Source organism: Esox lucius, chromosome 17 (assembly GCF_011004845.1).
Source record: "Esox lucius isolate fEsoLuc1 chromosome 17, fEsoLuc1.pri, whole genome shotgun sequence".
Classification (NCBI taxonomy): Eukaryota; Metazoa; Chordata; class Actinopteri; order Esociformes; family Esocidae; genus Esox; species Esox lucius.
Window position 1 is genome coordinate 33,395,030 of NC_047585.1, and position 27,718 is coordinate 33,422,747.

Genomic DNA, 27,718 nt, shown 5'->3' on the forward strand with positions numbered 1-27,718 from the left:
TCTTCATCCACCTCACTCTATTTCAGCCTCTCTTTTATCATTATTACAGAAGCAGATAGAGAGCAGGAGAACGAGCGAGACATAAGACTGTTGAATTGTACCTGCTGCTGGTTCCCTGCTAAGCCGACTAATGGAAGGCAGCTTGGCTCCTGTCAGCCTCGCCACTAGCCCGGGAGAAAGCTTAATTTAGCCCATCAAACACTAAGGCCTGGCTACGCTGGACTCTGTCTGCCTTCCTTCATTTTTTCTTTCCTCATCCATCCATACACTCCAATCAAAACAATTTGGAACTCAACACAAACTCATGTAGAAACGCATTTCATCAGGTGCTAATTAAAGCTTCAGGCAAGGAAGTGCGCAGGAAATATCATCAGTGACTCTCCTCAACCCAGGTATTGCCTTTTCAAAACACAGCTCTGATAGGCAGGTTCAACTCAATCATGAGCAAAAATGCATATGTTGTGGTACTCACCTACCAACCACCTGGCCCAAAGACTAACGGACTAGGCGCTACACTGCCCAGTGCATCAAACCATTTCTAAACTCCACACAAAATCACATTCCACGAACACATCAAAGTGGTAGAGTAAGTCATTTGTGGAAATTCTACAGCAATGTACAATTGCAAATGGGATACATATTGTACAAATAAGTCATTACATTGCTATTGTGTGAAGGGGAAGGCCAAACCAAATAAATCCTAGTGTTCTTGACTGGACCTTTATTTACCGTGCATGGGGGGTCCTGGTTAGAGTGGTGGGTGTCACCGGTACAGGTGTGGCGTCCGGACCGCTTTGGGAAACCAAGGGGGAGGTGGCCATATCCCTCCTGGCCTCATGACAGAGCACTGCAGACAGAGGACATCAAATGAACATCTGAACACCAAGGAAGAAAACTAAGCCAAGAATGTAACTGGCTGATTCAAGGCTGGCGCGCTCACACACACACTTACTTGGTAGTGTGTCTTTCTGTGGAGGTATTTCTGGTTCGGCTGTTTCAGCCAAGCCCCACGCATCGTCACACCCTCTCATCTCGCTGCATATACACATACATTAAGGTTGGATTACTAAAACAAAAAATGTATTGAGAAAATGAACAAGAGAGTCAGGGACTGACTGCACGGATTTACCTGAGTGGTGCATGGCTGTTTGGTAAAGGATCAGCCCCGTTTCTGGTTAGGGAATGGCCAAGTTCGGCAGCGGTGGCTTGCTGGAATCTGTTCAAGGGATGAAATAAAGTACCGGCCCCAATTACTGTGAACATCTTGTATGTGTTTGTCTTTCACTTAATATTTTCTGTTTAAACTGTCTTATTGGTAATATATTGGTAATATATCCCCGAATTATCCACTTCTTAGTAAGTGATTGAACAGTACTGACTAGCATTTGCAAGGCCTTGGATATCTTTTTATATCCTTTTCCATCTTTATAAAGATCCATGACCTTGTTATTAATACACAGACACTAATTGCAGTTTAAAACGCTACAGGGGTGGGAAATTCACCTTTAATTGCCATTTTCACCTTTGTGTGTAACCTTGTGTGTCTGTAACAAGGCCAAACATTCAAGGGTATGTAAACTTTTGATCAGGGCCATTTGGGTGATTTCTGTTATCATTATGATTTAAAAAGGAGCCAAACAACTATGTGATAATAAATGGCTTCATATGATCGCTATCCTTAAAGATTTTTTTTTGCATGATCTGTCAAGTTTTCCGCCAAGGTATGCAAACTTATGAGCCCAACTGTAAACACTTGTCATTGTTGTGGACTTTCAGGGCAATATATGTAAATAGTCTTGGAAGGTGGGTGATATCTTTATCTCTGCCAATCAATCGATACTAGAAGGCAACTGTCAAGGCTAGGAAATTAGCCTCTACACTCAATTTGTTTTGAACACATAAGAAACATAAAAGAAAAGAACACAGCAGATGCCACAAAAAGTACATGGATGTGAGAAAAGAACAAACTGAATAATAATTGAAGACTCCCATTGACTACAGACATGTCCTTGGCCCTGCTCACTCCCCAGATGCATTCCCACCCAACACCTCTCCACCATTCAGTCCCTTCTCTCACGTCTACTGCCTGGAAAAAACGGCAGGCAAACAAAGACCAATCCACGGAAAAGAAAAGCACATCATCTAGAATGTGACATATTACAGAGCTGAATGTTCCAAAAAAGGATGAGGAGGGGCTGCCGGATCTTATCACACTTGGTTAAATAGTTGCTCGGCATATAAAATTCCCTCCGAATGTAGAGGGTTTGCACAATAATGGCTTATTGAATTGGCAATTTCATAGCTTGTCAACTTTGAGTTTTCTATTCCTGTTCACTTCTTAAATTCAGTTGTTCTTCCCAATTTGTGATTAAGGCCCTGCGTCATTGCAGTAAATCCCAGTGGACTCGGGTCAGTTAATATCGAGCTGTGTGTCTCACAAAGCACACCCAATGCCCTTCCAGTTCTTATCACCCTGCTCTCTTAACCAGCAAGGCTAGAGTGGGCGGGTGCTACACTTCCAGTGGTTTATGATTCAGACAAGGTTAAATAATACAGGTAAGGAACTCCATCCCTGTCTATATTTGACTGTTCTGCCTACCGGTACCATCAACACTGCCATCATTACTACTTCCTTTCTATAGTACCCAAACACCCTGTCAACTGTGGAAGACCAAAAAGCCAAGACCTAACACTGTCAGAATCCTACATTTGTTTGTGTTTAAATGAAAAACGCTATGTGAAATATTATATGATATAATAAATTATTGGAACTCAGGACCTAGCCTTTTTCCTTCACTGTGGGAAAATCTTGATTTGAACTATAATACAATATGGCTCGGCTGCTACTATAGTAAGGTTCCACACAAGATATTTTCGCAGATAATACAAAAATTTAAGAAAAGGTTGTGCATCAGTGACCATAGTGACCAGATTATCAGGACCCTTTTCTCTGATTTGGCCTGCCAAAAATTCATCAGGTAATTGTTAATTATACATACAAATACAATTTTCAATATAGAATTTGAAGATATGTCAGCCAGCACAATAATAGGCTACATTATTTCATGGAAACATTTTAAACTTGCCCTATCTATGAAAAAATGAACTAATATGACTGCCTTCAAAACTAAGGGATGAAGATTTATGCCAAATAATCTGGCAAATATTTGACGAGATATTGCGAGAAAATGTTAACCCACACGCACCGCATGTAAAGTGACAGTGCAGTGTACAGTCCCATTCTTTCTAAACCCAAGAAGGGGGATGACCGAAGTGAGAGAATCCTTAGACAATATTAGCTGCTTAACATGACAGAGTTCATCAAAAAAAGCAGGACCATGCATACTGCATTATTTGAAAACTAAGAGCAAGCTAGAACGCGCTATATACAGCTTCAAAAATAATGTAGTACCTGTTGTAGTCAAGGCGCGTGTGTCGGAGCTCCTGGTTTTGTCGGATCAGCCTCGTTTCCTGCTGAGCCAGCCGCGCCTGAAGCCGCTCCCTCTCCACCTCCAGCTGCATTTTCTGCAAGAGCAGCCGGTGCCTCCTCTCCTCCCAGTCCTCCCGGCCCAAGAGTGGTGCTGTGAGGGCCCCCTGTGCTCCTACTCCCTCACCTGCTGGGTCCCCTTCGGGCAGCAACACCTGCGGTCCAGTTACACCTCTGCTATCTTCGGGTGGTTCACCAGGCCCATTGTGGCACCGCGGGCTGGTGTTGCGGAGTTGAGGATCTTCTTTGTTTCTGTGGGGAAACCCTCCACTGACCAGGTGGTCCCTTCTGCTGGGGCTGGACGATGGGCGAGGCTCGCTATGGACCCCTCTTCCTTGGCAGACACAATGTCTGACTGGTCCATGGGATCGGTCACTGAAGGCGGAGTAGGGAGAGGCTGAGGGGGAGGCGGGACTAAGAGGCAGGACTCTTCCCATGCCACCACTTCCATCCCTTTTCTCCCTTTCACCTCCATTTGGCCTGCTTCCTCCAGCAGTGGGCAGACCCAAGTAGGAGCCATCCCAAGCTGTGGCCTTCTCTTCCTTGCTAGGCTTGGTGGAGCCTCCCTCACTGCTGGGGGCCTGTGGAGATAAAAGCCACACAGACAATATCATCAAGAACATTACGGTCTTCATTCACCACCATGTTAGTTCAAAACTACCATTTCAAATCAAGCTTTATATCTGTAGCCTATTAAACAGAATTGGAATTGTAGTGGGAAGACCACTGAACATAGGCTTATTCATCTAGTTTCCATATAACCTTCAAAAGGATGGACATTTCATCAGTATTGTATAATAAAAGGATTTACATTGCCATGCTTGAATAATTAATTTAACAGGAAGATCCCACTGTGTTGAACAAAAATTGTCTGTCAACATATATATTTTACAGACCCCCTCGGTTTCCATCCTATTGGAATTTTATTTCATACATGCCTTTACTTGAAAAACAACTGCGAAGGTAAATGAGGCTCCCTATATTATTCAATCTTATGCACCTAAACTTCAGCCTGAATTAACCGCTGAGGTACAAAGGACAACGAAGACGTATGGAATCTTTTGCCCAAATTGCATTTGAGCGAGTTTGAGCTGAGCAACGAGAAACCAAGGTCACCGAAGCAAGAGAGATAAACACTTAAATGAAAGAAAAGCCCACCTTCAGCAAGACGAGAGAGAGACTGACTAATTCAATGCGAGGTCACAGAGCATGCAAACACACATTACTCAAGCCCACTGTAGGACACTGAGGATGATGAAGTGATCTATCCTCAGAGCAGGGGGCCAGGGAAGTTGACTCTTATCTCTATGATTACCTTGAGAAAAACAACCGGTTGTGCTACTGTATTCAGCCGTATGAAGGAACATTTTTTATCATTATTGTGATATCTGATGTGGTGTCTAAGTTGTAGTAGGGGTCTTTAAAAAGAAAATATATATGTGTGTGCGTGTGTGCATCTGTTGGCAGCATGCTGATTAACGGTAAACTGCTTGGAGACTGTAGAATGTAAAACTGTCTCTAATACCCTCCCCATCTGTCAAAGACACATCTGCATCACCATCGTATGTACACTAGCATGCATGGACATACACACACAGACAACGGGAGTACCTTTTTGTGGGCGTGACTGAGCTGGGCGATGGACTGGTTGAGTTTCTCCTGCTGCTGGGAGAGGTACTGTTGGTAGAGCCCCAGCAGCTCCTGGCACTCCCGGTACTGCTGCTGTAGACCTGTGCCACAGGGGCCTGGGGTTAAGGGTCATGTTCTTCTCTTTTTTTTATTTTATTACTGACATTTTAAACAACACGACGGCTTCATTAGGACTGCAAATTAAAGAGTCATGAAAGTAAAAAGATGAGGCGGTAGTGATTCTCCAGACTTCTTTATCTGTGTCGGGCCAACCAGAAATAAGCAGTGCTGGGCCGTGATGCCAGATCAGCGGGCAAGACCGAATGCCAGACAGAGAACTGGCAACAAGCTGCAGAACAGAGCTTATCTGGAGCAGAACTACTGCTGAGCATCAGGGTTTTGCTGATGGCCCAACTCACACACACACCCAGGCAGAATGAGTGAGGTATGGAAACATTAATTTATACATAACCCTGTTGCAACACACACAGTAAGAAGGCATTGAATCATACACAATACGAATGTATTCAGACAGCGAATTTGTGGTTGTTATAGCGTTTCAGCCATGCACTGTGGATTTGAAACTTAGGTTAAAGGGTCGACAGTCATCTTAAATGTAAGGTAGGGCTGCACGATGTATCGACATTGCGATATACGCATCCGCAATAGGCACATGGCAGAACGTGCGATTTAGTAAGGTAAACATATATCAGTCTACAATATATATATTTTTCAAATAGAAAACCAGCATTATATTTGTCTGATATAATGTAATTTACTCTGCTTTATGGGTAACTGGATACACAGTTTATTATTATTTATAAACATGGTTCGTTGCTGCACTTTAGTTGACATGCAGGCTCTGCTTGCGCATGACGAAATGATGAGCGAGGAACAGGCAAAAAAGACAGAAATTGAGAATTTGGTTGCAAAAAGAAATGCATCTTCAATTATACGGAAATATTTCGTCTACAGACAGGATGTTGACCAAAAACAGGTACTTTGTCGAGTGCCTTGCCATTCTTCTCAAAACACGAGGCAACACAACCAATTTGTTTGATCATTTAAGGCGTCACCATAAATCTTCGTATGACGAGTGCAAAGCATCTCAATGCCGTCCAAAGCAAAAACACCATACTAGAAAGGTTCCAAACGTCACACAGATTCAATAACACTTCACGTGGAGACATGGTACCAATTAACACAGTTACCAAAGAGGGTTTTAAAAACATGATCCGTTTGCTTGACAAGCGGTATGTAATGCCATCACGCAACTATTTTTCTCAAGTTGGCATCCCAGAGCTGTACGAGAAGTGCAAGACAAGTTCAAACAGAGCTGTCACAAGTGGAATATTATACAGCAACAACAGACTTGTGGTCCAGCCGGACAACGGAGCCCTACATAAGTCTGACCGTACACTTTATTAATGAGGACTTAATGAGGTCGCTGTTTGCAAACTGTATTTTTCCCAGAGGACCATACAAGTGAGAACATCTGAGAGAAGCTTTAGCTGATTGGGGACTAGATGAAAGTCGTCTAGTCTGTATAACAACATAGAATGCCGCGAACATGGTGAAGGCTGCCGCCCTGAACAAGTGGACCAGATTGCAGTGCTTTGGTCACAGACTGCATCTTGCAGTTAGTAAGTTATGCCCAATTGCGCATTCTATTTTACGACTGTTGCTATAGGCTCTGTGCACAAGCGTATGGAAGAACTTCCGCTTCAGCCAGATGTCGGCATATCATTTTCCGGTTTACTTAAGGCGATCACCCGCGTCGCCCAAAATTTCAGTTTTTAGTAGATGTCTCCAAGACCTGCCTAAAATAAGCATTAGTGATGTCCGTCGAATTGTTGATGCCTGGTCCCCTGCTCCAAAAGCAAGCGGAACAAGGGATTCAAACTCTACGTATCCAGTTATCTGCACAACTAAGAGGGTAAGTAGCTTACTGTGGTTTGCAGGCCGGCAATCGGCTAAGCTAGTTAGCGACGTGTTCCTTTTTAGTGTAGTATTAGGCAGGACAATAGAATGCATAAAAATTCACCCTATCCTCAAAAACGGCAAAAGAACACTGGCTGAGCTGGAACGCTAGCGCGTCCCCATAGCAAGTGAATTGAAACAAACCTTCCTTCAGGCTCTTCTTACCTGAATGAAGCTTAAAATTCCATAGCCTCAAAAAAAGCACCAAAACAGGTCTCCTCTTTTATTTTACTACGGTAACCTCATTTCACAACGAAACTGAAAAATAACAACTGGCATAGGAAGTAAACATCTGGTCCTATATGGTATTAATTGCTCTTAAACCTGCGTTGCGTGGAAGTATATATATATATATATATTTTTTTAATCGCCTTTTCTGACTATTTCTAGTCTAGCGTTTGAAGTCGTTGAATGGCGCAAGCCATATTTTATTACAAAGAGGACATTCTCCTGATTAAAATGATGCCCCACTTGTACCTTTTTTTCGTACAACAGTATCACTCATCTTGTTGTGAGTTTAGGTGTTTACTAATGCGGATGAGTATTAGTAAGTAAACCCTAGACAAAACCGGAAGTTCCTCACTACGCTGGTGCACAGAGTCTATTGCTATAATGTTACTGTTACATATTATTACCTAGCAACCTGTTCTGAAATATAAAATTTTTCATGAGTTTCAAAACATTTTAATTGTAGGGGCTGGGGAAGAAAGATACATACTGTCAGGTTGATAGCCAAAGCTCTTTCTGAAGACATTTTTTCATATCGCAATATATATCACAGAAAAAGAAAATATCACAATGTCAGTTATTTCCAATATCATGCAAACCTAATGTAAGGGTAATTTCATCCATATTAGGAAAAGGTCAATAGTTTTTATATTGCTTTTCAGGGAACCCAACGTATGTGTATACATAGACATTTCTATAATAACCAAATGTTTAATATTGCAGTTTGTTGTAGTTGAATATTTTTAGAATAGGTTTGTAGAAAATTATAAAAATGTTGATGAATGTAGTGTTCAAACATCTATTTTATTCTAATTTACAATGACATTTATGGCACACATTTCTGAAAACAAACTGCCAATACATCGTATGGATTTCTGGAGTACCTGGGTGCATCCCACAAACAAAGCATTTGCAATTAATCCATAATACATGACCACACCCTCACCTGTAGCCACAGAAAGACACAAACATGCATAGATCGTTTTCAAGCACACTCCTTCCAACTGCTCATAAACATCCCTGCTCCCGGCCATATCCATTTATGGATTGGACAGCAACTCTGACCGATGACTCGCTCAACACCAGATTTAAAGGCTCAAATGAAGACTCCGATTTAAGAGCAAATTAAAGTTTCAATGTAAAGCCACACTGAAGTAAGTCAGTGGAAGGATATGCTCAAAGAATTTATTTTTTAGCATATCCTTGCCAGGGAAATGACAAGAGATGGGGAAGTGAAAGACTTCATATGAAGTGAAAAGCCCCAATACTATAAGGCAGATTAAAAATTGTGTCAATTTCCATAGAAAATGATCAATGTTAGTCATAGAATGTCCTCGGGTTTAGTCATCATATTCCAAAAGAAAAGCAATGCTTCACTGTCCAAATACTTGGAGGATGCTATCATTTCATCACTTTTCTTCAAAGCAACCTTGAACAACAATGTCAGAGTCAACCCACACAAATATGGTAAATTGCCAGTGTGGCACATGGCGATTGGTAAAATGTACTATTTAGCTTGAAATGTCCATAAGGCACTTCCCTTGAGCTGGCTTCTGAGTAATGCGACCAGTAAAGAAGCTGGTGGGAGGAAGTTCATCTGTTAATGAAGCGGAGATCCCAGGTTCGAAGCCAGGATTGTGCCAAATCAGGACAAAGTGGCACTTGCCAAGTAACTGGAGTTACATCCTTTACACTAACCAGACACAACAACAAAACGGACTCAGAGTATCTGCAGGTTTCAGCAAGTTAAATGTAAGACTTTAATGTCACTTCAAATTCAATTTAATACCAATTTCACAACACCCCACGCAAAAAATACATAAGGACCACCATTCGTATCACCAAAGCGTGTGGCCAATCAGTGCCCCCACCATGAACATAATGGTTCACTTATCTCAATGCCAAAAGCTAGTGATATCTGGTTTGGTCTTGTACTAAGTTTTGTTCAACTAATATAATAATTAAAACAATTATAACAATAGGCCTATAGCCTAATAATTATAACAAGAATAATATTGAAACCATAAGAAATACAAATAATCCGCTAACCTAGCTAACTACATTATTTCATGTAGTTGTCTTTTGTGATGGCAAAAGTCAAAACGATTTACGAAAATGGTAGGTAAGACAGGAAAACTCAAATGCACAATAAACAGTTCATTCTTGCAAGGAGAGAATACACAGGTTACAAAGTAACAATGAATAATCTCTAAATTAGTACAGGACAATTGTCATGGTGAAAAAGGGGTGTGGTAAGATGCTGCCCATCTGTCTTATGTCAACACAACACATTCCCTTTGTTCTATCACATATCCTAGGCTTCACACAAAGCACATGTTGTCATCCCCCACTTGGGTAACCTTCTCAACCCTTGAGGAGGACTTAAAGCATCTGGACAAACTACAGATAGGCAGATTTACGATTAACCCTATAATCTGCTGATTCCAGTCAAGGATGCTCCCTGAGACAAATACCAGATCCCCCTCTCCCACATTCCTCTACTTATCTAAACATGGGGACCCAGTCCTTTAATCAGTAAGAATATATCAGTTTAAGAAATTTCCCTGACACTTTAAGAGAAAGTTTAACACGCAATGTCTACTATGTTGCTAGCTAATATAACCTAGCTATCTACCTCATGAACAATGGTGTTGGGAGAAAAGCAGCCAACCGAAATATCTTGATGATATCTAAATCTGACTGAAATTGTGGTTCCTCTCTGTGAACGACCAGAGCTAAAATGCGTTGACACAATTTTTGCATCACCTAATCACAGAAAAGGACAAAATAAGACAAATCTTAATTTTTATTTTGATAAATAAATGTACGACTAAGGACTCGCAGATTCCCTGATTAAGTGTAATCTGGCCCAGGGTTATGAAGGTGACCGTAATGGCTTGATACTGTCCAAACTTCCAAAAACATGTCTGGGCATTGGTGCTAATTAGAGTTACATCCGGCTACACATCAACTTTTTGCCATTTCATTTGTTATCTGACATCTTCAGAAAGAACACATTTTCTAATGGCTGCCTAGGGGTCTAACTGTAGTTTCCCCTAATGATGGGCTTGGCTCAGCGTGTTGTAATGTATCATGTGACGCCGATGCTGACCATTACCGTATCACTGGTTGCTATAGAAAAGCATCATAATGGCTTCATTCTTATAAAAGCAAATAACATTCAGTTAGTTCCTTATATTGCTTCATATTGCTTACGAGAGCACATAAGTATTTTTGTGTAGTGTACCTTGACTGAAAATTCAAGACGTTTAGACTGTCAGAGCAGAGCAACATTGATCTCAGATGGGTCAAGCTCAAAGCACAAATGTCTCCAAGAGGCAACCTTAGCATATAGAGGAAGTAAAAGCTCAGAGAGAAAAAGAAAACCCATCCGATTGAGGCTGCCTTTCAGTTTCTTTTTATGCTATCCTGTGGAGTCAGCTGTAATGAAAAGGAAAATAATAGTTCAAATTCAGAACACTTAAATGAGAACCACAGCAGTGCAAGATCATCTTTTCATTCTGGAAAGCTTAGATCCCCCTCAGACAGGGGAAAGAATCAACCAAACAATCAACAAGTCCAAAGTCATCCAAAAGAGGGAAAAAACAACCAACAGGCTCCAGACCCAGAAACAAAGACACTATCTAAGGAGAAGAATGGAGGATTAACCAGATCTCAAACATCAGATCATCCTGGAAGAAGCAAAACCTGTGTCAAGAAGATCAGCATTATCCCAGAGTGGTCTCCAACCACGCCTTACTCCCGGCCTCCTAGCAACACGTCATCCAGCTCCATAGACTCATCGTCCTTACGGTCTCAACTGGTTTTCATAAAACCTCAACAGATTCTACAAGCCTCTGCTTCAAACTCAAACCAATGCTGCCAATCCTTCACCGCACTGACCTCATTGGGAAACAGCAGAGTTTCCCCAGACAGTCAAATGGACAGGCAGCTCCTGCCAGGTGTGCCATCCCGATCCTTTCCAGGAGAGAAGCGAGACAAAACCCCTGTGGGGATACAAGCTAGCAGCACATTCTATAGACACTCTATGACAACAGTTAGTGGTGTTCAAAAGTTTGCATACCCTTGGAGAATTAGTAACACATCTACCATTTGTAAAGAAAACATGAGTGAGCAGGCAAAACACATGTATCTTATTTCTTATGGGATTCACATTCAACTGTAGGTTATAACAGAATGGCACAATCGTAAAACAAAACATGTTAACAAAGAATTTTTTTTTACTGACCCATGTCAAAAGTCTGCATAATCTTAGTTCTTAATACTGTTTATTGCCCCCTTTAGCATCAATGGCAGCGTGCAGTCTTTTGTAATAGTTGTCTATAAGGCCCCGACTTCTTGCAGCTGGTTTAGCTGCGCATTCATCTTGGCAAAATGCCTCCAGGTCATGCAAAGTCTTTGGTCATCTTGCATGAACCGCATGTTTGAGATCTCCCCAGAGTGGCTTGATGATATTAAGTCAGGAGACAGGTGGCCACTCAAGAACCTTCACCTTTTTCTGCTATAACCACTGGAGGGTCAACTTGGCCTTTTGCTTAAGGTCATTGTCATGCTGGAAAGTCCAAGAGCGTCCCATGCGCAGCTTTCATGCAGAAGAATTCAAATTGTCCGCCAGTATTTTCAGATAACATGCTGCATTCATCTTGCCATCAATCATCAAGATTCCTCATGCCTCTAGAGCTCACACTTCCCCAAATCATCAGTGAGCCACCACCATGCTTCATAGTGGGGATGGTATTCTGTTCACTATAGGCCTTGTTGACCCCTCTCCAAACAAAGCGCTTAAGGTTGTGACCATTTATTTTGGTCTCATCACCCCAAATTACAGTGTGCCAGAAGCGGTGAGGCGCGTCAAGGTGTTGTCGGGCATATCATAACCAGGCTTTTTTGGCATTGGCCCAGTAAAGTCTTCTTTCTGGCAACTCGACCATGCAGCTAATTTGTGTTAAGGTATCGTTGTATTGTGCTCCTTGAAACAACCACACTGTTTTTCTAGAGCAGCCTGTATTTCTCCTGAGGTTACCTGTGGGATTTACTTTGTAACCCAAACGATTCTTCTGGCAGATTTGGCTGATATCTTTCTTGGTCTACCTAACCTTGGCTTGGTATCAAGAGATCCCCAGATTTTCCACTTCTTAATAAGTGATTGAACAGTACTGACTGGCATATGCAAGGCTTTGGATATATTTTTATATCCTTTTACATCTTTATAAAGTTCCATTACCTTGTTACGCAGGACTTTCGACAGTTCTTTGCTGCTCCCCATGGCTCAGTATCTAGCCTGCTCAGTGCATCCATGTGAGAGCTAAAAAAACTCATTGACTATTTATATACAGACAATTTAAAAAGCCACAGGTGTGGAAAATTCACCTTTAATTACCATTGTCACCTGTGTGTGTCACCTTTTGTGTCTGTAACAAGACCAAACATTCAAGGGTATGTAAACTTTTGATCAGAAACATTTGGGTGATTTCTGTTATTATGATTTAAAAAGGAGCCAAACAATTGTGTGATAATAAATGGCTTCATATGATCACTATTCTTAAATAAAAGACAGGTTTTTTGCATGATCAGTCATATTTCCAAAATACACAATTTCTGCCAGGCTAGGCAAACTTATGAGCACAACTGAACTTCAGAACTATACAGCAAATCTGACTTGGGAGATTACATCTCAGATGTAGGCACACCCAGTCCTCTGACGTCAGGGCTTAGTCATCAGAGGAGAGAACTGTCAAGTCCTCATCTGAATTTCCTTGGAACTGTCGTCTTTGCACCTGATGAGGAGTACCAGTCTGACATCAATATCTACTCTTCTGCCACCGACTCAAGGTGACGCACCTGAATATAAAAAGGAGATCTAGCAGGCAAACCACACCTGAATACAAGGAGCTCCAAGACTGGTGTCTGAGGCTGGCTGAACTAGAGAATGAGATTTCTCACTGCATTATGGACGTCGCTGATGATCAACGAACCAACAAGTATGACAGACTGACCAAACAATCCACCCATCTGTCCATCTGCAACGTCCCGTGCCAGCTCTCACACGCACGCACACGCACCTAACTCCCTCCCTCCCTCCCTCCCTCTCTCGAACATGCCAACAATCCCTTGAATCGTTTTTGTTCATCCTCACCGATAACACCTTTAGCCTGTTCCTTGCCTGTACTTTTGCCCATCGGATTTCCTGTTATCGACCTCTTGCCTGATCTCATTTTATGTCTGTTGTTTACTCCTCTTGTACCTTAGCCCTCTCTGGTTGGATTGCTCCGCTTTGGACGCCTGCCTGGTTCTGCCCTGACTATTCTCTTAAATTTGCCTACCTGTACCATTGCCTTTAATAAATATAACGCTCTGCACTTGAATCCACACCTGTCTCCCGAGGATCATTACACCATCCAACCAACCAGTAAGCAACCATCCATTTGACTAACAAGCTGTTCAACTAATTAGCCTTAACTAAAGACAGAGTAAGAAAGAAGTTCTACATCCCTGTAGTACTGATCCTGCACAGGATCAGAATATATATTCCAATAATATTGTTCAAATATACAAAATAATCCATATCATCTTAAAATCTTATAGTTGCCATGATTCTGTATTAGCGAAAGATAAGTGCTTGTGCCGCAGAAAGAAGCTGATCGCAGGGAAAAGAAACTCGCCAAGGTCGCCACTGCAGACTTATAAAGTAGAAGATGAAGAGAATATACTTTAAAAGACACTGTCTTTACTGCCTCATCGACAAGTCTGATTAGAAATACTGTCAACTGGGTATGTCATAGCCTTCTCGGAATTACATTGGTTAGTAAATTCTCGAGTAGAGAACTTAGTTCACTATTCCGTTCCTTCCGTAATTCCACAACACCACCAAGGTTGTTGCTTTTTAGATTTTTCAATACCATATTGCGCTATATTCACGATCTGCATAGACCAAGCTCAAAGAGGACTGATCCAATAGCCAATAGAAAGCTGATATAGAAATACGGTACATTCCGCCAATCAATACGTAAATTCCAAAATTCTGACAGATAGGCTACTGAAATGTACTTGATTATAAAATTAAATTACCCTCCCATGGATTCAAACAAGAAACCAGGCAAGCCTAGTTCAGCTGGCCCGCAGTAGAAAGTGTTGCTATCCCGAGATTCGAACCCGGGTCGCTCACGTGAAAGAGCTGTGCATTTGCCAGCTGTCAGTATAGCCCGGCATATGTATATCCTGACCAATGCATTTGTGAATGACATTGAAACACAGTTTAAGTGACTAAGTTCGCTTCTCAACCCACTACGCTATTTAACAAGGGGCAGTCAGTCAGTCACACACTCAGTAAGAGATATTCGCCCTTCTTAGCCGGCTCCGATAACGCAGTCTGGCAAAAAAAAATGGAAACCCTCCCCAAGACTGGAATTTTTAAAAAGCATCATCCTCCCCCATTTCCCTGCATGTCTCATGTGAAATCCCAATCTCTCCCTCAAAAATATCACAAATGCGTAGGGCTGGCCCGAATAATTTGAATATTCAGGTATTTGTTCATTATGCTGGTATTCAAATCTGAATTCAGTATTAAGAAGCTTTGTTTTTTTTAAATTTGCAACAAAACTTTTCAATAGTAGGCAAAATTACATTTCGTCAGCTAAGACCTATAATACAGAGAGCAGTAATTGCTAATATTTAGAAAATACACTCACCTAAAGGATTATTCGGAACACCTGTTCAATTTCTCATTAATGCAATTCTCTCATCAACCAATCACATGGCAGTGGATTCAATGCATTTAGGGGTGTGGTCCTGGTCAAGACAATCTCCTGAAACTGAATGTCAGAATGGGAAAGAAATGTGATTTAAGCAATTTTGAGCGTGGCATGGTTGTTGGTGCCAGACGGGCCGGTCTGAGTATTTCACAATCTGCTCAGTTACTGGGATTTTCACGCACAACCATTTCTAGGGTTTACAAAGAATGGTGTGAAAAGGGAAAAACATCCAGTATGCGGCAGTCCTGTGGGCCAAAATGCCTTGTTGATGCTAGAGGTCAGAGGAGAATGGGCCGACTGATTCAAGCTGATAGAAGAGCCACTTTGACTGAAATAACCACTCGTTACAACCGAGGTATGCAGCAAAGCATTTGTGAAGCCACAACACGCACAACCTTGAGGCGGATGGGCTACAACAGCAGAAGACCCCACCGGGTACCACTCATCTCCACTACAAATAGGAAAAAAGAGGCTACAATTTGCATGAGCTCACCAAAATAGGACAGTTGAAGACTGGAAGAATATTGCCTGGTCTGATGAGTCTCGATTTCTGTTGAGACATTTAGATGGTAGAGTCAGAATTTGGCATAAACAGAATGAGAACATGGATCCATCATGCCTTGTTACCACTGTGCAGGCTGGTGGTGGTGGTGTAATGGTGTGGGGGATGTTTTCTTGGCACACTTTAGGCCCCTTAGTGCCAATTGGGCATCGTTTAAATGCCACGGCCTACCTGAGCATTGTTTCTGACCATGTCCATCCCTTTATGACCACCATGTACCCATCCTCTGATGGCTACTTCCAGCAGGATAATGCACCATGTCACAAAGCTCGAATCATTTCAAATTGGTTTCTTGAACATGACAATGAGTTCACTGTACTGAAATGGCCCCCACAGTCACCAGATCTCAACCCAATAGAGCATCTTTGGGATGTGGTGGAACGGGCGCTTCGTGCCCTGGATGTGCATCCCACAAATCCCCATCAACTGCAAGATGCTATCCTATCAATATGGGCCAACATTTCTAAAGAATGCTTTCAGCACCTTGTTGAATCAATGCCACGTAGAATTAAGGCAGTTCTGAAGGCGAAAGGGGGTCAAACACAGTATTAGTACGGTGTTCCTAATAATTCTTTAGGTGAGTGTATAAACATATACATATATAGCAGGTTTTAATGCATCATAACGTACACCCTGCATCCACGTCCCACTAGACCCATTAGCATCTTTAATAGCTTAATAATAATTATTGCTATATTATAGATGCATCCCCAGACATCAAAACCATCGACCTCAAAAACAACACAAAGAGCACTCAAGTTTGAGAACCCTATCACGGAGAAGAGACATTACAGATAAAATAACAGAATTCATAGCGAAGGACATGAGGCCCATGAATAATTGAAGGCAAGGGGTTTAAAAGACTATTAAAAGACATTTCCACCCAGCTACACCATACCTAAGCATTCAACGTTCTCAGAAGCAATCACGTTAAGCACAACGAACTGCGTGGCCAAGATTTAATGCAGATAAGGAGCTCTACCGCAGTGAGTTTAAAAACAGAAATTATGATTTCTGTGGGAATCGAGGCCTACAAGGCAGTCACTGCACATTTCATTACAGAAGACTGGGAGCTGCAGGCCTATGAGCTTAAAACGAAAGTGATGGGGGACAGCCACACCAGAGAAAACATCACAAGACTTGGAGAGGTGGCAGACTATTTTGAGATCCCCAATTTTAAAAGATTGGCCATTGTTCACGAAAATGCAAGAAATATTACACACACACACACACACACACACACACACACACACACACACATACATACACACATATATATATAAATATATAAATAAATAAAAACTGCACAAACACCCGGAGAAGTGGGGCAATGTCCAGTGGTAAAAAAATGTAATCAAGGAAGAACAGAAACAGCAGAATGTGACTGAGCATAAACTCATTCAAGATGTGCGCACTCGGTGTAACTCTACGTTGTCACAGGAGATGTCATCGCAATCTGACAGATTTGGAGTGGGCACACTTATGCAACCAGGTTATTGTGTTTTTTGTTTTTTTTTCCCGCAAAGATTTCAGTTTGTTTTTCAATTGAATTTTTCACGTTATAGGTCACTTTAAAGGTGGAAAAAGTTCTGACAATTTCTTTGTCTCATTCTTTTACATCACAAAAACCTGGCATTTTAACAGGGGTGTGTAGACTTCATATAGTAATGGCCATTTGAGGCTTCATTACTGTTCTTCTAGCAGCAGGATATTATGCTAGCAGCGCTAACTCAGGTTGTCTTTTTCAAAATAAAAGCCATCATTGAAATATAAGGTTAATCTAGTCGGATCATTTTAAGTTTAATGTCCGTTCCAATATTATTCTTGTCCGTCCTTTTTCAAATACTAGATTGTAAACAATATTGCCCTATACATTTCAATGATGGCTTTTACTGTGATAAAGAAAGTCTGAGTGCTGCCAACATAATATCCTGCTGCTAAAATAACGCTAATGAAGCCTCGAATGTATCGTCACCAGGTGACGAGAACTTACTTTTTCGACAAGTGAAAAGACGAGAGAATCGTGTAGCCAGCAAAGTGTCTATCCACCAGAACGGTTTTATTTCAGGCTAAAAATGGTGGGGGCCTAGCTGTTTTCCAGTGCATTTACATTGGGAACTTAGTTCTCAGACCACTAAAAACGGCCAATAATGGGGGGGTGACCGATATCAGTAAGGAGACATTAGCTACTATTTACAGAAGGGAGCTCGCTTCAAATGAGCGAGTTGGTACTAGCTAGCCACCTACCTCATGAACAACGGTGTTGGGAGAAAAAGCAGTCAACAGTCACGTTTTGTTGACATCTAACAATCTGACAGAAATCGTGGTTACTTTTTGCGCACGACCAGAGCTACAATGCATTCACCAAGCACAAATGTTTTGCATCACCTATTCACAGTGCTAACAGAACTTAAATACGTTTTAAGACCTTTTAAAAGACGAAATAAGACAATTTAAGACTATTCAAGGTGTTTTATTTAGATAAATTAATTTAAGACTTTTTAAGGACCCGCGGATACCCTGACTAATGGATCTATGCTTACCAGTGGAAGTTCTAATAATGGGGAGATTAAAATTGCCAAGCTCCTCCAAAAACTGTTTAAACAAAATCTCTCACCTTGTCTAACAGTGACCTTGCCTTGTCTCAGAACAGTCAACACTAATCTCATCAAAATTAGTTTCAGGTAAGCAGCAGGTGTTACCATTATGTTACCTTCTAAACTAATGATTTTTTTTCAAGGTGGGACTTTTCAGATGGAAACAGTTCAGATGGATGATCCCATGACCAGAGTGGGCCTTTGAAAACATTGATGGGCAGACACAGCCATGCCACTCAAGTCCTGGTAATCTGAGGTAACTGGAGCGTAATTGTTAAGGTTCTCTTCTTTCATTTGAGGGCTTCAGATGGAGCCTGTCAAAATGATTCACTTGCCCTGTCAGGCCGCACCTAAATGTAAAAATGAAATCCACCTCAAGGTGGAACAAATTGCGCTGGAGAGGAATAACTTAAAGCCTCACTGTGCCAACCGAATGGACATGTGAATGTGCGTGCGTGCGTATGTGCGTGCGTGCGTATGTATTTGAGAGAGAGAGAGAGACTGATTGTAAATGTGTTCAGGCGTGACGATGAAGAATTGATGGAAGATGACAGTTACCATAACTGCAATACTTTAGGCTCCTGGAGAGAAAAAAATAATTAATTTACAATCACCTAACCAAAAACAGATAAATAGACTTGCAAACAAAACTACAGCATGTAGTCACTATACAAACATTTTAGTTTTATATAGTTCAGACTTATATTAGGCCTGTGAGATCTTGTGAAAAGCAGATCATGTCTTCCTGTGACAATGACATTTGCCAGGGTCTGCTGTTAGGTAACATGACTTAAAAACCTTTCATTATCAGCAACCTGGGATTTGCTGTTAAGCTGCAAACATGCCTGTTGCGAAACTGTGCTCAATTATTCCTACCTGGCATAAAAAGGCTAGGACAGCAAACTTGCAAAGCCTAGTTCTGATTTTACTGTGCTCTTTGTTATGTGCTTGCAAGACGATGAAACGATTAAGTATGTGCTCTGCTTTAATGTACACACTGTACTAATGTAACAGAACTCAGAGTCAGCATCCCAGCTCACAGTCATTGCTACATTATATACAAGGAATAGCTGCTCAGGAAAAGAGCACAGAAGAGTAGGTGACTGGAAGCGGATTCCACTGGCTCATTCTACTCATTACCGCTGCTACAGGTAACTCACGCGTGACATTTAAATAGACATGACTGCCTATTCTAGTTAAAAAATTCCACAACATTGGTGTATACACTGCTGTTGCTTATAAACAAAATTCACTTAACAGGCACCATCCAGTTAGGGCCAAAAAATTTGGTGGTATAATAAGAAACAGTACTACACTGTTGGTATCATAAGTACAATGACATTTTGGTAGTGACGTTAACATGGTACCAGTGTACCATGCAGCACTCCTCTGTACGTTCATATTATTAAAAGGTCAACAACAAATGTAATGAGACCAAAGTTAACTTAACCTTTAGCCATTTATCCATTGCCTAAGGGATGGACCACAGCAGTCTAAACATATATAGTCAGACTGATTGTAAGTTTTTTTTTTTTTATCATAAATGCATGTGACTTTCAAAGCACCCACTCTCCAATGACAGCCAGCCTTTTAACCTTTCCATGACATCATGCCAAGGAGAAATATCCAAAGATAAGCTTATGAAAATATTACATTTTATTCAACACTTGAGCTCCTAAATGGTTCTGACAGACAATATTTCAACAAGAACCCATCGCTCTCATCTGGGGGTTTTTAGATGGAGAGATATCCTCCCCTTGATAACCTGGCTCTTGGTAGATAAGACTGAAGGCGAGGCAGAGGCTATAATGGAATTAGACTTTACAAGTCTCCCCCTAGTCTGTTTGCCTTTGGTGTCTCCTTAACCTTTAAAAGATCCGTCGTAACCGAGTCAGAACTCTCTTTAGGACTCTGTGTGTGTGCTTTAAAAACTGGTTATACCCTCAGGTGCTTTAATCAAAGGGTTTTTCCCCCTCAAATTACTTTTTAATGGAGTTTAAAAGTTTAGTGTAAATGCCAGGTCTCCCAGCCAAAGTGCCTTTAATTGAGTTGTGCTTTCCTAATTTCCCAGCTCTGCTGCCAATTGTGCAATTTACCAGCCGGCGATTACTCTTCATATTTCGCAGTGTTTTCCCCCTAAATGGAAGGCTCTCGCCACATCGGTTTGACCTGAGTGAAATTGTTAAAAAGGATGTGATGTGATGTGATGGGGGGGGGGGGCACACTGGTTTCAGGAAAGAGTAACTCTATGTTGCTCCAGGAATTACAGGAAAGTTGCCAGTTCAGGCCAAGACACTGAGCCTGACAGTGTTAGCATATTGTGGTGCTGCACCTGAAAGCCATTCACAGGCCAGAAACAGGTTTGGTGACAAAATTAAAGAACAAAAGATTACCAAGAACGGACAAAAACTTTTCAAAAACTGAATGCAATCTATAGTGAACTTGGACATACTGTGGGGAAAAACACCATATAAAAATGTCAAAATGTGGCCAAGATGCAAAATCATGAAATTCGGGGGGGTACATGGAGTATCCTGAGAAGTTGGCAGAGGAGATAAAACCCTATGCAATGCTGCCCCCTGCTGCCAGAATGTTAGATCATTCTTGAGAATATAATAGGCGGCAAAGTAGGGCTGTAGTGTACATGACAAAGCAATGACTGATACAGGCTTGGAAAAGCATGAGCCCACCCACAGACACAGGGACTCACAATGTGTGTGGGTTCTCCATGGAGAAAAGGATACCCTCTCTTTCCAATACAATGAGCTGGTTCTGCTGCTCAAGCTGTAGAATCTTGCGCTCAAAGGTCTCCTGTTCATTCCTCAGCCTCTGTACTGACTCCTCCTTCTCCTCACTCACTCTGGGAAAGAAAAGCTAAGGGTCAGGGGTTATAGCAGCATTCCCCCTGAGTTCAGTTCATTCTTGAACATTTTAAATATAAACATTCCAGCACCCTAACTCCGTGCCAAACACAAAGACTCTTATATTGGTTACCTGGCCAGTTCCTGGATAAGGCTGGCAATGCGCCGTTTATCCTCAGGACAGAGGTCCTTCAGAGATGCCCTGCTCTTAGCTTGGGTCACCACAGAAAGTGCCTAACAAAAGGTTAGATATCAGAACAAAGGGGTGTATTAGAATCCAGACATTGTGTTTTTTAAATGTCAGCCTATTTCAGTTTTTTTCCCCTCATACCTGGTTTGGACAAGACAGCTAGTATTGCTGATAAAGGAATTTGAAATCACCGTGAAGCGGCATTGCGAGACAACTGAATGCTCTGCATAGGGGCACAGTTGATATAAGAATCACTCTGGAGAGCGGCTTTGTGGCATGAACTGAATGTGTTGCAAATTGTTAAATTGTCTAATCTATGAAGTGCCTTCACGTTGAATGTGCAACATAATATTGTATATTGGACTTCGAATTTTGGAATTGCTGTGAAGATTGGCTTTGTGGGTAAAATGAAATGCTTCGCTTTAAAACCTTTTGAAATTGCCGTGAAGAATGGCTTGGCAAGGAATATTTGAATGCTGTACATATTTGAACATCGCTGAACCGTTACCAGAGTTACCATGAAGAAGGAGAAATTGAATGCTCAGCACTGCATATCAAAACTTGGAAGTGTGGAATTTATTGTCGAGTGGTGGACAGTGTTTTTAATTTACCGGTAGTTGAAAATGTTGATTGTTGTAAAATTGGAAGTTTGCTTTCTGTTGATTCACTAGGATTAGGCATACAGAACAGACTGCTTTCTATAGATTTACATGTACTGTCTAAAGTACATTGCATTTTGACTCTGGAACTGATCCGTGCTGACGACTCAGGAATTAAAGTGGGCAGAGGGACAAAAGCACTTCAGAACGTTCTAGAGCACTTATTGAATATGTTCTCCTTTCTGCTCCCATTCCATTTTGTTGACTATGGCACCCTACACGAACATGGTTGCAATGATAGTGGCAATGCTGTTTAGCCAACTCTAGATGCATACATTAGTTGGTGGCTCTCAATAAAAGCTGTCTGATGACCCTTTCAAAGAGAAATTGGGCATGGAGAGAGAGAAGTGGTGAACCCCTTTATTTGTGAGTATTTTTCTCCATTGTGATTAGATGACAAAGGAAACAATGTAGACTGACATGTACTTTGACAAGAAAAAAAAAACGTGGCCAGCCTAGTTATTGTGGTGACCAAAAGAGGGGGTTTGAAGAGCAGCTATTTATGGGCCAATGCCAGCTTTGTTGTGAGAAGTGGCCAATATTCTTTTGCTGTGCTAATCAAAAACCTACAGTAGTGTATGGAACACCAATGGCAAATAAAAATGTACATTACACATTAGAAACAGGCGGTGGGAAAAATGTATACTACTTGTCTGTCAATCAACATAATATATTTTTGGTTGTTCGTTTTTCATGCAGCTGATGTATTTCTTCACAAAGTTCTATCAAGCGCATTAGTTGGAAGAGACCAATATGTATCATTGCCACCATTCTAGCCTACTCTTCCTGAGTGAAAGGATATGGTTTATCCTCAACAAATCCTAATTTGTTTTGTCCTTGGGGGATTTGATAGCCTGTCTGCCAGACTCCGTCTCTAAACACTACGCTATTTAACAACAGGTAGTCAGTCACTCAGTGACACTCACACAGTCAGTCACTCAGTGACACTCACACAGTCAGTCACTCAGTGACACTCACACAGTCAGTCACTCAGTGACACTCACACAGTCAGTCACTCAGTGACACTCACACAGTCAGTCACTCAGTGACACTCACACAGTCAGTCACTCAGTGACACTCACACAGTCAGTCACTCAGTGACACTCACACAGTCAGTCACTCAATGACACTCACACAGTCAGTCACTCAATGACACTCACACAGTCAGTCACTCAATGAAAAAATATATGTTCATAAAAAATTATGTTGTTTGATTTCATTCACAAGAACCCTTAGGTGTCTGTTTTTGGGACCCCTATCTTTTATAGAAAACAATATTACTTCTACAGCAATTCTTTTAAATAATAGCTTCCTTTATCTGAGCATACATTAATATAGCTCATTACCTTTTTTATTCAATATCAGTTGTTACTATCAGTGATTCATTTGTATTTCACATTAAAAGCACACAGCTAAAGCTCCGTACTGACAGTGCAAGGGGACATGAAGTGCCTTTAGAGCAGACTTCTCTAGAAACATGACATTTGGGGAAAGTCATCTCTGATGAATAAAGAAAAGATGTGTCCAGGACTTATTTGCGGGGGCCCCTATCTTTTAGAAAAGTTATCCGATAGTAACCCACAAGTGCTTAGTAAGTGGTTGCTCTTAGCAGATCTACCTTTGGGTCTTTCAGAAGACAATGCTGTGTAGCTGGGCTGGGGGGTGGGATTGTTGCTGCAGGGAGGGACAGATGCTGCCCACTATCAATGGAGGACCCCGAGACAGAGGACATGGAAAGAGGTTGGGATAGTTTCTTTCTACCACATCTAAGAGGAGCCTCAGCTTGGATCTCACTGCCATACTTCGCCCTCATCTTCACCTTTCGCTCACTGTTGCATGAGCCAGACTTATAAGCTGTCCGTAAGTTCCCCGTTCTGCTCACACCTGAGAGACGATACAGAGATCAAGAAAATAATTACACAGAGAGAGTGATGTGGAAGCCTAGTTAAAGACAACATTAAATGGATTCCCTCAGTATAGACCTTCAGTCACCATGTATGCAATCTCGGTATGGGTGAATGTCTCGGCCTTAAAATGAAACCCAGTCTCCAATAGGAACAGTGTGACAGTATGCAAAAGCTCGTGTAAAATAAATGGAGAAAAGAATACAGGCATCCCCACTGCTATTTTACAGTGATGTATAAAGACGCTACAGTTCACCATGTTTAATGCCGAAAACAAGCTATAAAATGCAATGTTAACATGCTAAAGAAGATATTTTCATACCTTCTCCGCGGTGGTCTGCACACCCACACATTGCTACCCCACAGCCCTGCACACTATAAAAACATCACTGTGCGGGTATGTGACACTGAAGTGAAGTACAAAAACTGCATAATAAGGATCTGGACTGTCCTGTGAGTGAGGGTGAAAAGCTTTTCTTCCCCAATTTTACACTCCCCCCCATTATTATAATCCTTACCTGGAATATACACAGGTTGATCTTCATCTGACGCTGTGTACAGTTAAGAATTATTTTTAATATTAAGTAAAGGTACGTATTACGTTCGCCCTCGTTTAACTGAATATAGTAAAACGTTAATTCTAGGTTCATTACAAACAACTTCACGTTATGTTAGGCTCCCTGCTAAAGTTGGTTACTACTACTAGACTGCAAATGTGCCATACATTGTTTTCAGGAGTACTTCTGTAGTCTATTACTTGCTTAATAGTCACAGCACAAGCTACTTTACTTTAAAACCTGACTCGCAAGTTGTGGTTACAGAATGGTTGTCCAATTTCCTTCAAGAAGGGCTTAAACAAGGTTTACCAAGACTATATTATTCTCTGATTAAAGAAAGATATCCGAGAAGTGTTTCGGACCTCTTCACAAGGCTGGGTTTAAAAAAGTTAGCTAGCAACAGTCATTCGAGTTCAACAGTTACGCCATCCCTGCAGCCGGCTGCTATCAAACATTCATTGACAACATACTGAAAATATCGACGTCGAAGTTTTTCATAGGATATACATGATATAAATGACATATATGTAGCGCAAAGGATACTGTCGTTAATCCAAACAAACCCTGAGTGGTTTCCCGTTGAAGCTGCCGCCATATTGAATCAACCGCCACTCCCAGGATGCTAAGCGTCGCGTTGCCAGGTTCTTTTTCTTCGTCTTTGGGATCGGCTTGGCAGATCGCATCTAACTTCATGCTGCATTCACCGCCACCAATTGTCCCGGAGTGTTAGGGCAGTCACGCCCAACTTCCGCATTGGTGCCTGCCTAACGTTATTTTCTTCATACACTGAACAAAATTATAAACGCAACACTTTTGTTTTTGCCCCCATTTATCATGAGCTGAACTCAAAGATCTAAGACTTTGTCTATGTACACAAAAGGCCTATTTCTCTCAAATATATTTGTCTAAATCTGTGATAGTGAGCACTTCTTTGCTGAGATAATCCATCCACCTCACAGGTGTGGCATATCAGATATTGCTGATTAGACAGCATGATTATTGATCAGGTGTGCCTTAGGCTGGTCACAACAAAAGGCCACTCTAAAATGTGCAGTTTCACTGTATTCCTTCGCATAGAGTTGATCAGGTTGTTGATTGTGGCCTGTGGAATGTTGGTCCACTCCTTTTCAATGGCTGTGCAAAGTTGCTGGATATTAGCAGGACCTGGAACACACTGTCCAGAGCATTCCAAAATGCTCAATGGGTGACATGTCCGGTGAGTATGCTGGCCATGTAAGAACTGGGATGTTTTCAGCTTCCAGGAATTGTGTACAGATCCTTGCAACATGGGGCTGTGCATTATCATGCTGCAACATGAGGTGATGGTCGTGGCTGAATGGCACAACAATGGGCCTCAGGATCTCGTCTGCGCTGTACAGTGAAAACCGGGATTAATCCATGAAGAGAACACCTCTCCAAAGTACCAGACGCCATGTGTAGACTGATAAGGAAAGAAAAAAAAAACATTTTAATTTTAGAAAAAGGCTGTAACCTAACAAATTTGGAACAGGTGATAGAGTCTGAAAATAAACATCCAAGGTTTAGGACCGTTAGGCTAGGAACCAAAACCAAAAGATTGATGGATCAAATTCCAGAACAGACAAGTTGAAAACACTAATTGCACCCAATATGGAAGCTCCCTCCTCCTCTCCAAAATTTTGAACAATTTGAGCTTTTGCTTGGGTTGACTCAGGAGCAACAGGGCTATTTGGCTAGCTACTTTAGTTTATCTATTATCTATACAGTAGCTGGATGACTCTCACTGCTGCACTGCCATTTCAGCACACTCCCTGAGGCATACTTCAGCTATGAGTGGAAAAACAAAATGTGTTAATGCTGACAAATAAATGAACAGCCTTAAGCATTTTAAATGAATCACACGCATATGGTGTCTCTGAAAGTCCTAATCACAACCTTTTCTTTTACGCTACTTTAATAAAAACATGGTTCGACCTTTGATTTACAGCATGTGTAAGTGTATTAATAATTTTGTCACTGCCCAATACATGTTCACTGCCCAATACATGTTCAACTGGGATTCCTCTGTGAAGGGCACATGTCTTCAGTGTGCCAGTGGCCATCAAAGGTGAGCATTTGTCACTGAAGTTGGTTACAATTTCAAAATGCGGTCAGGCTAACACTGTATCTGGGACAACAAGCACACAGATGACTTTCCCTCAGACAGTATCTGACAGTTTGTGCACAGTCAAGAACAGATCCAACCCCTGGATAAATTCAGAAATATTAAACTTAAAACAAATGTTTTGTGAGCCAAGGCTAGAAAAACAACTTCTAGCTTGGACTGGCAGATTTTGAGATATTGTGAAGCCTATGTATAAAACCTATTAGAAAAGCGAAAGCAGTCTACTGTGTAAGTACAATTTATAACTGTAATGGATTGTAGAAAACAGTAAAATGCTATTGAAAAAGCTGTCTTCTTTGTGCCTGGCCAAGGATACTTGCCTCTGGTTTCAAAATTACCTTAGCGACAGAATCCAGAATATTTTAACTGATGGAATTAAATCAAAATTCCTTGTAGTGCACAAAGGAGATCCACTGGATTCAATTTTGGGACCTATATGTACATATATACGTTCTCAGGACTGGATAGTACTGGAGATTCCTATTCCTAAATTGCCCCACACAGGAATACCATTCAGAGCAGGGGTGGGCAATTAATTTTTACAAGGGGCCACATGAGAAACCTGAATTGTGTCAGAGGGCCACACCAACGATAACTTGAACTTAATTCTGCTCAACTTTCTCCCATTGTAAAATGCACTAAATTATATATTTTGAATAGCTGGTACTGATAATCGGAAGAATAAAACAATTCTGTAAATATGTATATTCGGCGATGTGAAATTGTGGTGTAAAGGTCAAATAAGAAAACAAAAGCAATTATTGAACCAGTGCAATATATTTTTTTAACTTGTTAATCTCCACAAACAATGAAAAACAACTTAACAATTTTATAGAAATACAGCAATACAACAAACAATATCGGTGCATCCCTATAATTTATGATTGGCCTCACGCGGGCCAAACAGGGACGTACAAAGGGCCGGATGTGGCCCGCGGGCCGTAGTTTTCCCAGGTCTGATTCAGAGTGATCTTAGGTGAAATATTTCAGTGCCTATAAGGCATTCAATATAGTATTGTCAGTTGTGATTGTTTTTCTTAATGTATGCCTTATTTCCATTTTCTTTGTGTTTTTATTGTTGTAATCCAAGGCTCTGCCATGTGCAACCTTGGTCTCAGCTGATTTCTCTGTATATTTAAATGTAAAGAA

The 27,718-nt window shown here is 41.3% G+C and overlaps 1 protein-coding gene across 2 annotated transcripts in view; it reads right to left on the reverse strand.

Annotated features, from left to right (window-relative positions):
* kiaa1328 (KIAA1328 ortholog) overlaps positions 1 to 25,121 on the reverse strand; it is a 36,029-nt gene extending 10,908 nt beyond the window's left edge. Inside the window, exons 1-11 of one of the 2 annotated variants that reach the window (XM_010881001.4) lie at positions 24,970 to 25,028; positions 24,388 to 24,420; positions 24,192 to 24,276; positions 23,584 to 23,849; positions 21,250 to 21,350; positions 21,000 to 21,115; positions 5,099 to 5,217; positions 3,413 to 4,068; positions 1,130 to 1,216; positions 953 to 1,035; positions 730 to 847 (exon numbers count right to left, since the gene is read on the reverse strand). In XM_010881001.4, the coding sequence (XP_010879303.2) occupies positions 730 to 847; positions 953 to 1,035; positions 1,130 to 1,216; positions 3,413 to 4,068; positions 5,099 to 5,217; positions 21,000 to 21,115; positions 21,250 to 21,350; positions 23,584 to 23,849; positions 24,192 to 24,222 (1,577 nt within the window). In that variant the 5' untranslated portion in view covers positions 24,223 to 24,276; positions 24,388 to 24,420; positions 24,970 to 25,028. Of the gene's footprint in view, positions 1 to 729; positions 848 to 952; positions 1,036 to 1,129; positions 1,217 to 3,412; positions 4,069 to 5,098; positions 5,218 to 20,999; positions 21,116 to 21,249; positions 21,351 to 23,583; positions 23,850 to 24,191; positions 24,277 to 24,387; positions 24,421 to 24,969 lie in introns of both variants that reach the window. The other variant, XM_010880998.5, reaches the window with a different exon arrangement.
* Positions 25,122 to 27,718: the final 2,597 nt, after the last annotated feature.